A 17,329-nucleotide genomic window follows, 5' to 3' on the forward strand; every position below is an offset into this window, starting at 1 on the left:
ATAAAAAGATAGAACATGAGAAAGCACAGCTAATGGAGTGAATATATCTGAAAAGCAAAAAAATAGATCCATTAGAAGCTAAAGAAGGAGGTAATAGAAAGGGGGGTGTTGCAGTGCATGTGTGCTGCTACAACCAAATACTTGAGACTGATTTCTTTATAAACAGCAGGAGTTTTATTTCTCACAGTTCTGGAGGCCAGGAGTCCAAAGTCGAGGTACAGGAGGCTTGGGGTCTGGTGAGGGCTGCTGTCTGCTTGCAGGGTGGTGCCCTGTGTCTGTGTCCTCTGAAAGGAGGAGCACTGTGTCCTCACTTGGCGGAGGAGCAGAACACCCTGTTCCCTCAAGCCTTTTTACGAGGGCCTTAGCCCATCCGTGGAGGCTTTGCCTTCATGACTGAAGTTTTAACATGTGAATTTTGGAGACCTTTTCAGACCATCACAGTGGTCAATCAGTATTTGAGATTAAAATGGCAGATAATTTCCCCAAATTGAGGGAAAATCCTTTCAGATGGATACATTGTATCACCTGCTAAGTGGAAATAAAGATAAATTCAATATCCCGATATATCTCTGTAAAATTTCACTGTGTCCAGGATAACAACAAAATCCTAAACAACTCAGTAAAGAAAATATAAATTGGTTATAGATTGGTAAATAATGCCTTAACAATAATACTAGAAGAAGATATTTATTGAATGTCTTGAATTCTATCCCTAATGTACCTATCATTTGATATTGAGGGCAAATAAAGACATTTTCAGACTTGGCAAGTTCACAGAGGCCATATTGAAAGGAGGACAAGAAGATACAAAAGAAGAATACTTTGGAGCATGTGTTTTCATTTATCTCATTTTATCTCATTTCTTAGATGTAGTAATTGTTTTATAAATTTGGGAGCTTCAGTGTTAGGTACATATATATTTAGAATTGTGATATTTTCCTGTTGGACTAGTCCTTTTATCAGTATATAATGCCCATCTTTGTCTTTTTAAAATGCTGTTGCTGTAAAGTTTGTTTTATCTGGTGTAAGAATAGTTACTCCTGCTTGCTTTTGATGTCCATTTGCATGGAATATTTCTTCCACCCCTTTATGTTAAGTTTATGTGAGTCCTTATGTGTTACATGAGTCTCTTGAAGACAGCAGAAACTTGGTTGGTGAATTCTTATTCATTCTGCCATTCTGTATCTTTTAAGTGGAACATTTAGTACATTTACATTCAGTGTTAGTATTGAGATGTGAGGTACTATTCCATTCATCATGCTATTTGTTGCCTGAATACCTTGGGTTTTTTTTTTGCCATTGCGTTATTGTTACATGTAATAGGTCCTGTGAGATTTATGCTTTAAGGAATTCTATTTTGGTGTATTTCAAGGATTTTTTCAAGATTTAGAGCTCCTTGTAGCAGTTCTTACAGTGCTGGCTTGGTAGTGGGGAATTCTCTCAGCATTTGTTTATCTGGAAAAGAGTCTATCTTTCTTTCATTTATGAAGCTTAGTATCACTGGATGCAAAATTCTTGGCTGATAATTGTTTTGTTTAAGGAGGCTAAAAATAGTACCCCAGTGCCTTCTAGCTTGTAGGATTCCTGCTGAGAAATCTGTTAATCTGATAGGTTTTCCTTTATAGGTTAGCTGATGCTTTTGCCTCCAGCTCTTAAAATTGTTTCCTTTGTCTTGACTTTGGATAACCTGATGACTATATGCCTAAGGTGATGATCTTTTTGTGATGAATTTCCCAGGTGTTCTTTGAGATTCTTGTATTTGGGTGTCTAGATCTCTAGTAAAAACAGGAAGTTTTCCTTGATTGTTCCCTCAAATATGTTTTCCAAATGGTTAGATTTCTCTTCTTCCCTGGAAACAACAATTATTCTTGAGTTTGGACATTTAACACAGTCCCAAACTTCTTAGAGGCTTTGTTCACATTGAGTGGATTGTGAGGTCAGGAGATCGAGACCATCCTGACTAACACAGTGAAACCCTGTCTCTACTAAAAATACAAAAAAATTAGCTGGGTGTGGTGGCGGGCACCCATAGTCCCAGCTCCTCAGGAGGCTGAGGCAGGAGAATGGCGTGAACCTGGGAGGCAGAGCTTTCAGTGAGCCAGGATAGTGCCACTGCACTCCAGCCTGGGCGACAGAGCGAGACTCCATCACAAAAAAAAATAAGTTATCTTTTCTTTGTCTTTGATGGGTTGGGTTAATTTGAAAGCCTTGTCTTAAGCTCTGAAGTTCTTTCTTCAGCTTGTTCGATTCTATTGCTGAGACTTTCCAGTGCATTTTGCATTTCTCTAAGTTTGAACCTGATTTCCAGAAGTTATCATTGTTTTTTATTTATGCAATTTCACTGAAGAAGGTTTCTTTCATATCCTGTATTATGTTTTTTCATTTCCTTAAGTTGGACTTCACCTTTCTCTGGTGCCTCCTTGACTAGCTTAATAATTAACCTGAATTCTTTTTTTGGCAATTCAGAGATTTTTTCTTGGTTTGGATCCATTGCTGGTGAGGTAATATGATCTTTTGGGGGTGTTAAATAACCTTGTTTTATCCTGTTACCAGAATTGTTTTTCTGGTTCCTTCTCATTTGGGTAGACTACATCAGAGGGAAGATCTGGGATTCAAGGGCTGCTGTTCAGACTCTTTTCTTCCACGGGGTGCTCCCTTGATGTGGTGTTTTCCCCCTTCCCTTAGGTATGTGGCTTCCTGAGAACCAAACTGTAGTGATTGTTTTTGCTCTTCTGGGTCCAGCCACCCGGTGGAGCTACCAGGCTCTGAGCTGGTGCTGGGGGGTGTCTGCAGAGTCCTGTGATGTGATTTTTGTCTTAAAGTCTTGCAGATGTGGACACCAGCACCTGCTCCGGCAGAGGGGGCAGGGGAATGAAGTGGACTCTGTGAGGGTCCTTGGTTGTGTTTTTGTTTAGTGTGATGGTTGGCCTCCAGCCGGGAGGTGGTGCTTTCAAGAGTGCATCAGCTGTGGTCCCATAGGGAGGAAGCAAACTTGCCCTAGGGTCACCTGGTTAAATATTCAGGTTTCTCAGGCAGTGGGCAGGGCCATAGAGCTCCCAAGATATTATGACCTTAGTTTCAGCTACCAGGGTGGGTACAGAAAGACCACCAGGTGAGGGGCAGGGATAGGCATGTGTGAGCTCAGACTCTCCTTGGGTGGGGCTGGCTGCAGCTGCTGTGGGGGATGGAGGTGTGGTTTCCAGGACAATGGAGTTATATTCCCAGGGGGATTATGGATGCCTCTGCTGAGTCACACAGGTTGCTAGGGAAGTGGGGGAAAGCTGGCAGTGACAGACCTCACCCCACTCCCACGCAGCCTGCTGTCCTAAAGGTTGGTCTCACTCCCACTGTGCCCCACCAACAGCACCGAGTCTATTTCTAGGCAGCCAGTAACCTCCTGAGAATTTTCCCTGGAACTTTCCCTGAACCGCGAACCTCCCCATTGAGAAAGCACAGACTCATGGTTTTTCCGCATTTCAGGGAGCCCGCAGCAGTGATCCTGTTCCTTCCAAGGGTCTGTGGATTCTCTTGGCTTTCCTAGTATGTTCCTGCCGTAATTCTTGGGGAAAAAGTTCATGACGTGAGTCTCTACATGCTGTCCTGTACATCCGAGTGGGAGCTGCAAGTTAGTCCTGCCTCCTATCTGTCATCTTAATCCTCTCTGCTGTTTAAAAGAACATGTGCAAACTGTGCTGGGAATAGGAAACTTGTGGCAAGATTTATAAAGAAAATAAAGAGAAAATTCAAGAATATACAGTTAGTGAAAAATGTGATAGAATCATAAAGTTAGAAGAAATAGAAGATGATCTGTAGAAATTTTTGCTTAGAAATTTGAAAATCAAGATAAATGATTTGTTTTCTTGGTGACTATAAATGATATAAATTGATTCAACAAAACTTAGAAAAATTTGATGGAGCAGTAATCATGGAAAAATTAAATATTTTCATAGATGTCTCTTTGTAAGAGGAACTGGCTCAGATATTTTATAGGTAAATTCTATACAACCTTTTAGGAAATGATCATTTTATGTTATCTCAGATTAATAAGCATCACTCTCATTTAATGACTGAATCCAGAATTTGATAAGTATTGCAGAAAAGGGCTGACCTTATTTAAGAATATATAAATTTCCTACCCAAAATGTTAGCCAATTGAATCTAGTTAGATGTTAAGTATGAGCATAAGCTTTGCCTCATAAGTGCAATATTATTTTAATAATAGTATCTCTATGTGGTAATGCATAAGATAAGGATATTTTTAAAAACCCTCATGACTATATCAATAGATATCATAAGACCTTTAAGCAATATAGCAGCCACCTGTGATAGAATTCTAAGTGAAAGAGAAATGGCAGGGAACTTCCTTGAAACAGGTCAAGATATAATCAGAAACTCAACAACAAGCACAGGAGTAAGTGGGAAAATGCTAAAGTATGGAGCAAAACGGCAATGCTACAGTTATTACTATTATTCCATTTCTTCTGAAGTCTCTGTTATCTTGGGAAAATATACGAGAAAAGATATTAGGAATCATGAGACTTATTTTCATTGGAAAATGATAGACACTATACAAAACCCATAAGATAATTAGTAACGTTGAGCATGGAGAACAAATATGAGATCAATGAATGAAAATTATTAACTGCGCATGACCAAGTAGTGGAAAAGTAGGCGCATCCTCAGGAAGAATAAGCCTCATAAAATATATTGGAATGACACAGGAATGTGTAAGATTTATAGGGAAAAAGAATGAAACACTTGGGAGGTATGTAAAACATCACCAAGTACTTGGTGTGGAGCGGTGCTTGCGTGGCCGACTTGGCGTGGAAAAGTGGCACTGCATGGAAGTGGGGGGTGTGGATTATATCATTTCCATGGGAACCTTTTCCTGTTTGGATTGGTCATGAAGCTGGGAATAGGGGAGCGGATTACGTGGTAATGAAGTTAACCTATAAGAACAAATTCACAAGGTTGCTCAGTAAGATGTGTTAGAGAAAAATATGAACCGTGAGAGTTCTTGTCTACTAAGAGAAACACACTAGTGCTGTAGGAGATAATCTGTAGATCACACTCTTTTATGTGGGTAACATTTTCAAGTTAGTCAGGAAAATATGGATTCTTCAGTAAATTTGTTGGGATAATTGGTTGTCCATTTGAGAAAAAATTCATTTCCATCTCATAACTCAACAAAGTTTTAAACATGTTAAATATGTAATCATTAAAGATAGTTACAGAAAGTCTAACAGAAAATCTAGTACAATATGTTTTTTAAATTGTAGAATTGGGAAGATCTTTTAAATCACAGAAATGGTGAAGGAAAGAACTGATAGATTTGGACACATGCATATGAAACCCTTCTAAACTGTTGAAAGATATCATCAATGGGGCTAATAGGTGAATGACAAACTGAAAAAACATTTGCAATGTGTAGAATAGATAAGCATCTGGCATATGTAAAGAGTTCCTAGAAGGCAATGAAAAATTTATCCTCCAAAAGAAAAATACTAAGAAACAGTTTACACAGAAATTTGTTTGCTCAATAACCACATTAAAAAGTCCCCAGACTCTAGGAAAACAGTGAGAAACTATTTTTTTCCACCAGAGGCAAAAGCAAGAAGATTGTTGATATGTGGCAATGTAAACGGAAACCAATGTTTTAGTAGCATTTTGGGCTCATGTGCATATCCTTTGACTCAGTAATTCTGTCTAGAAACCTATTCTGCATAAACTCACATAATGAGAAGCATTAAAAAAATGTATGCAGAATTCTTAGGAAATGGGAAAATTGGAAATAACCTAAATACCCAAGAGTAAGGGCTTTGTGGGGCTAAAATAATTGTGATTCTTTCATGCCGGGAAGATTTAGTTCTGTCTGTACCAATATGGAGAAATGTTGATATATTAATAGGAAGTGGATAAGGCTCCTGGAAGAGCAGCAGAATGTGAATTTTAGAAAGGTCTGAGTTCAACAGTAAGTGCCTGGAAATGAATATGCAGTTTAGACTGACAATCACATAAAGCGTATGTTAACTGGTTACAAGAAACCAATGGTTGATTTTCAGTTTGTATATTATTTTATAATGAATATTTCCCAAATGTGCTTGCTACAATAAAAGTCAGCTAATTTTCTTACCTTATTAGGATTTTACATTTGAAAGTAATTACATGGCATTAACTAATCATCAAAGAGATGTTTGGTCAGAGATTTTGGTGACAACAAAGTTTCAGCAGATAGCAGGCAATGTTCAGCAGCCCTGACCTTCAGGAAAGTTAATATAACATGATCATAGTTTTTAAGGCTATATAAAGTGTATGTAGGAGAGTGTTTTGTGATCACCAGCTCAGTCAGAAGAAAAGACTGGCATATCTTTCCAGTGTAACTTTATAAACCTAATAAGTCTCCTTAAAAAAACACAAGTGTTCATACTTCCTCCGATTCATTTCTGTCGGGGAATAATAATTTCGTGCATTAGTATGCCATGGAAAAAATGAGCAGGGAATTTTGTAATTTATCGAAAATACATATATTAGCACCTTGTTTTTAAAAACATGCTACACTGAATTTCATCTGGGTACATAGCATTTTTGTCTCCTGGAAAGAAAATGATCAATTATTAATATTCTCTGGTACTGCTTTTTTGTTTCTTGGAATCTGTTTGGTTCTTTGCAGAACTGGACTAAGTTCACAGATACTTTTTTTTTTCATCAAATTATATAAGGAATCATCATAATTGCTGATTTAAAGTATGGTTTTATTATTTCTCTTTGGTTCAATATTTCGAAATGGTTAAATGTGTGTTATTATTATTTCAAATCCTGCTTTAGAATGGAAATAGTAGTTTCCACGATCATACATCCTGGATCCACGCACACAGTGTGCCATTCCACGGTCTGATGTACAAACACTTGGTGGTGATTTTTATATACAGTTCCTGTGCCTACTTCTTGCCATATTGCTCTTTTCAGCTGATTAATTATTGCTTAGTCTCACTTTTTAATGTACATTCCATTTTTTTTTCCACAGGGGAGGCTATTTGCCCTTTTTATCACATTTTCCCCATCTCTATCCATTCCTCACCTAGGCTTCCTCGCCATCCGAGGCTTGGCCCTAGCCCTGCGCGGCTTCCCTTGCGGCTGCGAACCCTCTGCCTGCGCCCAGCCCAGCCACAATGGGGACTGCTCAGGTACAGTGTGATCTCGCTCTTGCTTCCTGTGTGTGTCCGTCCTGCGGTCCTTACCCAGCGTTTGCTTACTGCCTGCTGTGATGGGCGCTCCAGCCGGGGAGGGGCACAGGGATGACCAGGGCCTGGCCAGGCACAGGCTACCTGGAAGGAACCAGGCAGCCGGGTATGGTGAGGCCGGGGGTGAGTGTTCCTGGGGCAGAAGCCGGAGAGGCTGCGGACACTGCCCACAGCTTCAGCTGGATGTTTCTCTGTTCAAACAGAGCTGTGTTTAAAAACTTCTCGTGCGCGCAGTGTTTGTTGCTCTGTTATCATTGGCAGTGGTGAGAGAATGTTGAGAAATTCGGGAGGCCTGACGGAGAGTAGGAGCAGGGCCACGTCACTGTGTGTGCTCTGAATGAATCTGTGCATTCACTGAGTGTACGTGTGACTGCAAACTGTCCCCAAATACTGCCAGAATGGAGCTTTTCAAATAGCAGTCTGAACTATTTTCCAGTGGCTTTCAAAGAGCTTTCCTGTGAAAGCTGGTGGTGTGGGGAAACAGGAGTGCACATCCACAGGCCTGGGCGTGGTGAGACGGGACACAGCCTTCGGACAACAGCATCCTGGGGCTGTGGACGCCACAGTGACCACTGCTGGGTGCTGCAGGGACTGTCCATGGGGCCGTTCCCACCTCCTGCAGTCCCCAGACCCACAAAGAGCAGATTCGAGAGGAGGGTTTTGTCAGTTTACCTGCCCCAGTGCCAGTAGGTGAAGCACACAGTCACGGAGACGGCATTTCACGAGATTTGTCAAAGGGAAGAGAGGATTATTTCTTATTTCTTATTCCAGAAGTGCTTTGCACTGATGGAAACGTCTAAATTTCAGGGGGGCCATGTTGCTGCCACTGCCCTGTCATCTCCTTCTGTTTCTTTCCTTCTTTTACGTCTAACTTGGTGGCAGCGTCACACGTTCTGGCTCAGGGTTCCGATACTTTCTGTGCCCACTTGGTGTCCTCAGAAGATGGTGTTGACTTCAGGCTGCCAGACCAAGTTGCCACCTCAGGAACAGGCAGCTCTTGTTCTGGGGTTTTGGGAGCTCTGTGTACAGCTTCTGAGGAGTTGTAAGGCGAGCTTGAATTCATTATTATTTTTTTTATATTTGCTTTTCCCCCTGATCAGAAAAGACAGTCCACAGTATGCTTGTCAACTCTCCATTGGAACTCCCTGTAACCAGCAAGGGGCAATTGCTTACTTGTCCTGTGAATTAGTTAGGGTGTTTAATTGCAAAGAAAAGACTCACTCTGGTGTGTTTAAGCAGAAGATAACTTGTGAAAAAGGAAATCAGGCATCCCATAGACCCTTGACCTCTGTCAGCTCCAGCAGCATGGGGCTCAACAGGAGACTCCCGAGAGACCCTTGACTTCCGTCAGCTCCAGAAGCATGGGGCTCAGCAGGAGACCCCCGAGAGCTCTGCACAGACCCCTTACTGGGACATGTACCCCAGCAGGGATGTGTGGGTGTCAGGATATAGCTATGGCGCCTGCCTCCAGCTGCCAGAGATGTTGATCAAAACATTTTGTTGTGGGTGTTTGTTTTTGTTTTGTCTTGCACTTTGGGAAGGGGTCATTTGCAGCACGGGGAGCTGTCAGAAGTGCAGGGAGGCCATTCGGGAGCCTGGGGCAGCCAGGACGGGGAAGGTCAGGAGTCTGCGGCCTGGGTCCATCCACCCAGGCTGTCCTCTCGTTCTCTTGTTGTGTGATGACAATGGCAGCTCCCGTGAGACACAGCTATCCCTTATACGATGGAATCCCACTTAGCTTTATCCCAAAGGGGAAGTTGCAATCACATTTGTCATGTCCCCTAATTCCGAAAGGATCCTGGGACAACGTTTCTTCTTCTTTCCTTTCTTCTTCCTCCTCCTCCTCCTTTTTCCTTCTTGTTTCTTTCTTCTTCTTTTCTCCCTCTGTCACTCAGGCTGGAATGCAGTGGTACCATCATGACTCACTGCAGCCTCAATCTCCTGGGCTCAGGTGATCCTCCCATCTCAGCCTCTTGAGTAGCTGGGCCTATAAGTACTTGCCACCATGCCTGGCTAATTTTTGTATTTTTTTGTAGAGATGGGGTTTTGCCATGTTGCCCAGGCTGGTCTTGAACTCCTGGGCTCAAGCGATGTCTTTGTCTCAGCCTCCCACAGTGCTGGGATTGCAGGCGTGAGCCCACCATGCCCGGGCACATTCCTTCTTCTTTCTCTGGTTCAGCACAACCCCTCTCAATTTAGATGCTGCCAGGATTCCCTGCAGGAAATGAGGGAGCGCGTTGGCTTAGTTTTCATATATAAATATCTACATGACACAGCAGTGTTACGGGCAGCTTTTATGGTTTGAGGACCCAGTGTTCATGACTCCCGTCCCCACCCCCACCTGTGTTCCCCTTGTCCTGGCCCCAGTCCTGGCTCCGGGAGCTTTCCCTCTGGTGAAGACGAGTGCTGACCTCCTGGTGGTTCCGCCTGTTTGGGGTCACTGGGGTCACTGCCATCCTCTGCAAGCTTTGTCTGCTAAGTGTGGTAGTGCTAGCGATTCAGAGGACCCAGGGTCCAGACGTGCTGCCCTCATCAGCAGCAATAGAGGCTCTCCTGCACCCCAGGGATGTGGTCACACCCACTTCCTTTCTGCTCACTGGTCTGGTGGCACAGGCAGCTCAGCCTCCAGCCGCAATTCACTGGAGCATCCCGCATTGTCCCCTGGCACCTCACTCCCTGAGGGGCCATGGAAGCCGCAGGGCATCAGGGGACAGGAGACAGAGATTTTGAGAGGGGCCGCCCCACCTCCGTGGTGGTCTTTGGAGTGATGTCTTCTGGCTGCGGGACAAGCAGCACCCTGTGTTGGTTCCAGGTGCGAGTAAGATACCCACCACATCCTGCAGGAGCCGGCTTGAGAAACCCTCCAGAACTCACTGCAGACCTGGCCAGAGTAGGGCTCTTCCTCTGCCCTCACTATCCCCAAAATGACCCCACAGAACCGTCTGCAGGGTCTCTGCCACTGTACGGCTGTCAGGACACATACGTACCCTGGACGCCTGAGACCCACGTGCCTGTGGTTCAGCCACACAGCTGCTGAATCAGGTTGTGCTGTTAGATTCTACCTTGGGAGGGTGGAGCTTTCCGTGGGAAACTGTACACCTTTAGGATGAACAGGCACCACAGTTAGGATTTGGGATCAGAGAGTTCTCTGTTGTGGGCTTTCCTGGGCGTGGAGGCCGTTCCACAGCAGCTGGCCTCTGCCCGGAGGCAGCCGCGCTTCCTTCCAGCGGTGAGTGCCAGGCAGTCTTCAGCACCACCAAGTCCTGTGGGCAAAGCATCCCCACCCACTGAGAAACTTCGTTAGCATGAAGTTCATCATGTTCCCTTATTATCTCTAACGACATCATCCCTCTCATTCCAGATGTTGCTAATTTGGGTCTTCTCACTGTTCTTCCTCTTCAGTCTGAGGTTTATCCATTTTATTGATTTTATCAATGAACCAGATTTTGGTCTCATTGATTTTCTTTTTTAAAAATTTTTAATTATTGTGGGTACATATTATGTGTATTTATTTATGGGCTACTTGGGATATTTTGATACAGGCATGCACTTCAAAATAATCACATCAGGATGAAAAAGGTATCCATCACCTCAAGCACTTATCTTTACATTGTGTTATAAACAATCAATTATACTCTTTTAGTTATTTTAGAACATACAAGAAATTGTTGACTGTAGTCATCCTGATGTGGCATCAAATACTAGATTTTATTCATTCTATCTGACTATATTTTTATACGCATTAACCAGCCTTTCTTACCCTCCACTACCCTGGTAACCATCCTTCTGCTCTATCTCCGTGAGTTCAGGGTTTTAATTTTTGCTCCCCAAATAATCGAGAACATGCCGTGTTTATCTTTCTGTGCCCGGCTTATTTCACATAACACAATCAACTCCAGTTCCATCAATATTGTTGCAAATGACAGGATCTCATTCTTTTTTATGGCTGCATAGTACTCCACTGTGTATGTGTACCACATTTTCTTTATCCATTTGTCTGTGGATGGACACTTGGGTGGATTCCAGATCTTGGCTGTTGTAAACAGAGCTGCAGTCAAGGTGGGCATGCAGATACCTCTTTGATGTCCTGATTTCCTTCCTTTTGGCTTGGTTTTATTGATTTTCATTGTGTTTATGTTCCCTGCTTCACTCATGTCTGTCTTGGTCTTTATTATTTCCTTCCTTTCATTCACTTTGGTTTTAATTTGCTCTTCTTTTTCAGGCTTTTTGAAGGTCAAAGCTGAGGTCAGTGATGTGAGACTTGTTCCCCACAGGCATTTAGTATTATAGAATTTCCCTGTGAATTTTCACCTTTTTGGGTGCTGGGTATTTTGTGTTTCTTTGACATTCTTGGGAAGTAGTTGTTTTGCTGAGCAGAATTAGCTGGGAGCCCTGCCTTCTGCCTGTGGCTGCAGCCTGGTGTCTCGAGGGGCCCGCGCCCCCTCTCGCAGCCTTCTCTGCCCATCTGTGCTTCACTTGGTCATGCTGACTTGTCTCTTCTGCTGCTCGAGGGACCTCAGTGCTGTGTTTCATTGGTGGCCTTACATGTTCCTGCGTCCTACCTATTTTGGGAGTTCTTCTTAGACCTTTGCCATTTATGTGGATTTGAGGAAGGAGAGAGAAGCTTAGGGGTGTCCTCATTTTCCAACCTTGCGCCAGTCTTTCTCGTGAATGTTTTCGTAGAAACATCCAGTCTTTCCATTCTCTCTCACTAGAGGAGGTGTTTCAGAACTAGAGGAGGGCTTGCCCCATATCCATGGGGATGTATGCTGTTTCCCCTTATGGCAGTGGTTCTCAAATGGGGGCAGTTTTGTCCCCGGGGACATTTGGCAATGTGGGGAGACATTTTTGGTCACACAGTTGGAGGGCGTTTGCTTTCGGCATCCGAGGGGTCATGGTGGGGGATGCCACAGAGCAGCCTACAGTGCCTGGACAGCCCCACAGCCAAGAATCATCCAGGCCAAAATGCTGAAAAAGGCTTCATTTTTGTTACCTAACCTATAAAACTTAGGTATCTTCTGGAGTGTGAATAAGAAGGAGAAGGAGATAATATAACCTTCATATAGAACTGTTTGTCTTCAATGTGAGGATTTTTCATGGGTGTTCTTAGAGCATTGAATGGTAGCAGACTTGCATGCAAATTCATTTAAATGGATTATTTTTAAAATACACATTTGGACTTTCAGGAATAACAATCAAATGTCTTCCAGACAAGCTACTGAACTTATTCAAATGGTTATTTCAAAGACAAGCTACGGAACTTATTCAAATGGTTATTTCCATGATATGATTGTTCAGTGTAAATAATTGTGTGTATAACCCTTTCTTTGGTAATTATTGCAATTGCAATCTTCATGCAGAACTTAGAACAGTATTTACATTTCTGTTGTGCTTAGACAAGCATAAGAATGACTGCATTTTGATATTTTGTCTCATTTGAAATAAGATAAATTATAGCATGAATTCTTAGCATTAGTTCTGGGTCAACCCACAATAATTCTGAATGTAGAAATCTAATTTATTTTGCAAAAGAAAATTCTCTTTCCTCCAGGTAACTGAATAGATCTATGTTGCTCAGAGACAAAGACTATGTGGAAAAGAAACTAAGGAGGACACATTTATTATTGTAAGTGTCTGTATGTAATGGATTCATGTACCAAGAAGCAACTCTGTATTAAAACATATTATTTTTTATTTCTACTGGGTAATGAATCACTGGCTTTTAGTTAGGGTTTGGGAATGCCTTCTAATTTTTTAAAGTGTGTTTAGCTTTGACAAACCTGATTTTTTTAAATTAAACCCATGAATCCAATTTGGTTTCATTGTTTATGAGGCTAAACCAGGAGAAATCCATAGTGTTTTCTTCCATTTCTCCCTTAACTAGCAAGAACACCATGAGAAAACTGACATTGCCTGTTATATTGGTAAATAATCCAGTTTCTAACATTGCAAAATAAAGTGGAGGCAGAATGTGTAAAAATAATCAATATTTGCCTGGCAGTTGGAAACCGAGTTCTAGTTCAGATTTGTCAATCTCTTTTTTGACCCTGATGAGGTTTGTTCCATGTGTCCCATTTCATCACCCATGAAGGTGACAAATGCCCCGAGGTCTCTCCCTGAGGTCTTTCTGTTTCTCAAGGAAAGAGAACACTTGTCTTATTACCAGGCCTTCTGGGTATGGGGTGATGAATACCCATCGTGCTTATTTATAAGTAAAGAATTGTAAGTTTTTTAGTTCAACAAGTTAGGAAATAAGTTTATTATTTAAAAGTAAGTATACACATTATAAAGGTAAAAAGGACCTTCTGTCTAATTCGGAGCTTCTAGAAATCGTGAAAACTATAAATTGTTTCAAGTTAGTTATTTCTTTTTTCAAACTATATAAGCAATGTGTCTTACCATAGAAAAATTAACAGATAAAATCAAGAAAAGTTGAAAGGTTCGGAGATAGTTGTTATTGACATTTTGATTTACTTTCCATATTTTCTATGTTCTTAGTCACATATAGGTTCATGGTTTATATTAATGAAAATTGATATCTTGTGCCTGTTATAATAACTGCAGTATATTATGGTACTTTCCTTGTCAATCAAATATTCAAAATGTGTTCATAGCTATGAGGTTCCCCATTACGTGGGCACACCTCAGTTTATGTACCAGTCTCTCATTATTGACAACAGTGTTCAATTCTCCAGTGATATAAATAATGCTTGGATAAATTACCTCTATTTGGGTACTTAATGATTTCCTTGGAATAGCTCTTTGGACTTAAAATATTTCAAAAGGTGTGGAGATTTTTAAAGATCTTCATTGTAAAGTTTTAATATAGTTTCTAGGCAAATGTACCTATTTGCCCTCTCACCAATATTGTACATGTAACATTTGCTTTTTATTTAATTTTTTAAGTTTTAATTTTTCTGGGTACATAGTAGATGTATATGTTTATGAGGTACATGAGACATTTTGATACAGGCATGCAATGTGTAATAATCACATCAGGGTCAGTGGGGTATCTATCCCCTCAAGCATTTATCCTTTTTGTTACAAAGAATCCAATTATACCCTTTTAGATATTTTAAAATGTACAATTACATTATTAAACTATAGTCATTCCTGTTATGCTATCAAATATTAGATCTTATTCATTCTTTCCACTTTTTTGGACCCACTAACCATCCCCACTTCCTCCCAACTCCCATGACCCTTCCCAGCCGCTGGAGCCATCATTCTACTCTCTATCTCCGTGAGTTCAGTTGTTTTAATTTTTAACATTTGCTTTTTAAATTATTGGTATAGTTCTTGGTTTGGCAGATGATACATAATTTGCAAGTCTATTTATTTAAGTTATGGGTGCTACTGAGTATGTTTCTTCCTTGTTTTCCATCTTTTTTTTTTTTTTTTGGTGCATGCATTTCATGGTCTATTTTCTCATTTCAATATTATTAGGATGTTTATTTTATTCTTTTGAAATCAAAACAAGGTATTAACCCTTTTTCATATATTTACAATTCAAGTATTTTTGTTTCTCATGTTGCCATTTGAGTTATTTTGTTTCATATGTAAGAAGTAAAATTTCTGACTTTGGTGCCTTACTTTAAAAGCCTTTCTTTGCCAACAAACCCTACTTAAACATTCAGCTGTAACTTTTTTTTTTTTTTGGAGACGAAGTCTTGTTCTGTCACCCAGGCTGGAGGGCAGTGGCACAATCTCAGCTCACTGCAACCTCCGCCTCCCGGGTTCAAGCGATTCTCCTGTCTTAGCCTCCCAAGTAGCTGGCATTACAGGCATGGGCCACCATACCTGGCTAATTTTTTTGTACTTTTGGTAAAAACAGGGTTTCACTATGTTGGCCAGGCTGGTCTTGAACTCCTGACCTCAGGTGATCCGCTGGCCTTGGCCTCCCAAAGTGCTGGGATTACAGGCGTAAGTCACCACTCCCGGTCCAGCTGTCACTTTTTTTTTTTTTTTTTAATACTTTAAGTTCTAGGGTACATGTACACAACATGCAGATTTGTTACATAGGTATATACATGTGCTATGTTGGTTTGTTGCACCCATCAACTCATCATTTATATTAGGTATTTCTCCTAATGCTATCCTTACCCCAGCCCCCCATCCCCTGATAGGCCCCAGTGTGTGATGTTCCCTGCCCTGTGTCCAGGTGTTCTCATTGTTCAATTCCCACCTATGAGTGAGAACATGTGGTGGTTGGTTTTCTGTCCTTGTGATAGTTTGCTGAGAATGATGGTTTCTAGCTTCATCCATGTCCCTCCAAAGGACATGAACTCATCTTTTTTAATGGCTGCATAATATTCCATGGTGTATATGTGCCACATTTTCTTAATCTAGTCTATCATTGATGGACATTTGGGTTGGTTCCAAGTCTTTGCTATTGTTAATAGTGCCACAGTAAACATACATGTGCATGTGTCTTTATAGTAGTATGATTTATAATCCTTTGGATATATACCCAGTAATGAGATCACTGGGTCAAATGGTATTTCTAGTTCTAGATCCTTAGGAATGGCCACACTGTCTTTCACAATGGTTGAACTAATTTACATTCCCACCAACAGTGTAAAAGTGTTCCTATTTCTCCACAGCCTCACCCACATCTGTTGTTTCTAGACTTTTTAATAATCACCATGCTGACTGGCGTGAGATGGTATCTCATTGTGATTTTGATTTGCAGTTCTCTAATCAGTGATGATGAGCTTTTTTTCGTGTGTTTGTTGGTTACATAAATGTCTTCTTTTGAGAAGTGTCTGTTCATGTCCTTTGCCCACTTTTTGATGGGGTTTTTTTTTCTTGTAAAATTTGTTTAAGTTCCTTGTAAATTCTGGATATTAGACCTTTGTCAGATGGGTAGATTGCAAAAGTTTTCTCCCATTCTGTAGGTTGCCTGTTCACTCTGATGGTAGTTTCTTTTGCTGTGCAGAAGCTCTTTAGTTTAATTAGATCCCATTTGTCTATTTTGGCTTTTGTTGCCATTGCTTTTGGTGTTTTAGTCATGAAGTCCTTGCCCATGCCTATGTCCTGAATGGTACTGCCTAGGTTTTCTTCTAGGGTTTTTATGGTTTTAGGTCTAACATTTAAATCTTTAATCTATCTTGAATTAATTTTTATATAAGGTGTACGGAAGTGATCCAGTTTCCAGCTGTCACATTTTAATTTTATTGTTTACAGTCATTGCCTGCGTTCTTCTGGATTTATTTAGGTGTATCTGTAAGTCAAGGCTCTGCTTGTCTCTGCCTCTGATTGGTGAGTCCACTGTTGTATTTACTGAGAAGTGATACTATTAAAGTTTTCTAATGTCAGATTATCTTTGTATTTTGGGAAAATGTTAATTGTGGTCATGGGGTATCTGCTTGTCACTTTTCTTTTGCACTGATTTTTTTATAAACACTTATGTTAAAGCTTTATTTCCCTTTTCAGAGTGCCTGTGGAGGAAGTGAGGACAACTGTGTTTGTGTAAGAATGTCAGCTGCAGTAGGCAGCACATGCTGAGAACCTCTGCTGGTCCCTGGCAGGAGACCGTGCTCAGCTTTGGGTGGGAGCTGAGCAGCGAAGACACTATGGGATCAACTAGGAGGAGAGAGATGGCACGGGGTGTATGGACATGGGGTGGGCTCTTCCTCCTGGGAGTCAGTTCTTTGTAATGGGATGACGGCTACAGGGCTCCTCGTTCACTCTGGTTTCTCACACAGCACACTGATCTGGATTTCAAATTCATGTAGATGAAGGTGCAAACCCAGTAAACATCTGTGACAAGCACTACATCCTCCCATCATCCCCGTGAGCAGCACTGGGGTTGAGACAGGGCTTACCTGTCTTCATGCTATGTTCACAGTGTTTCTAAAAAATGGCAGACATATGATTAAGGCCGATGTCTGAGAGCCCCGTCAGAGTAGCGGTGACATCACCCAATTATTCCTAAGACTTTGGGAAGGCGCACTGGGGGAGTCAGCACTCCAGTACCCATTTCCTGAGAGAATTCAGGCTTTTTGCTGTAACAAATTACCACACACTTCTTGGCTTAAACCATACACATTTATTATCTTAGAGTTCCGGAGGTCGGAAGTCCAAAA

At 41.4% G+C, this 17,329-nt stretch overlaps 1 protein-coding gene across 1 annotated transcript in view; it reads left to right on the top strand.

Moving 5' to 3' along the window:
• The first annotated feature begins 2,598 nt into the window (after window positions 1–2,598).
• Window positions 2,599–17,329, top strand: part of DLGAP2 (DLG associated protein 2) — an 858,034-nt gene continuing 843,303 nt past the window's right edge. Inside the window, exons 1-3 of the mRNA XM_063726493.1 lie at window positions 2,599–3,331; window positions 3,481–3,580; window positions 7,025–7,184. Of these exons, the coding sequence (XP_063582563.1) occupies window positions 7,170–7,184 (15 nt within the window). The 5' untranslated portion in view covers window positions 2,599–3,331; window positions 3,481–3,580; window positions 7,025–7,169. The remainder of the gene's footprint in view (window positions 3,332–3,480; window positions 3,581–7,024; window positions 7,185–17,329) is intronic.

Source organism: Pongo abelii, chromosome 7 (assembly GCF_028885655.2).
Source record: "Pongo abelii isolate AG06213 chromosome 7, NHGRI_mPonAbe1-v2.0_pri, whole genome shotgun sequence".
NCBI classification, from domain to species: domain Eukaryota; kingdom Metazoa; phylum Chordata; class Mammalia; order Primates; family Hominidae; genus Pongo; species Pongo abelii.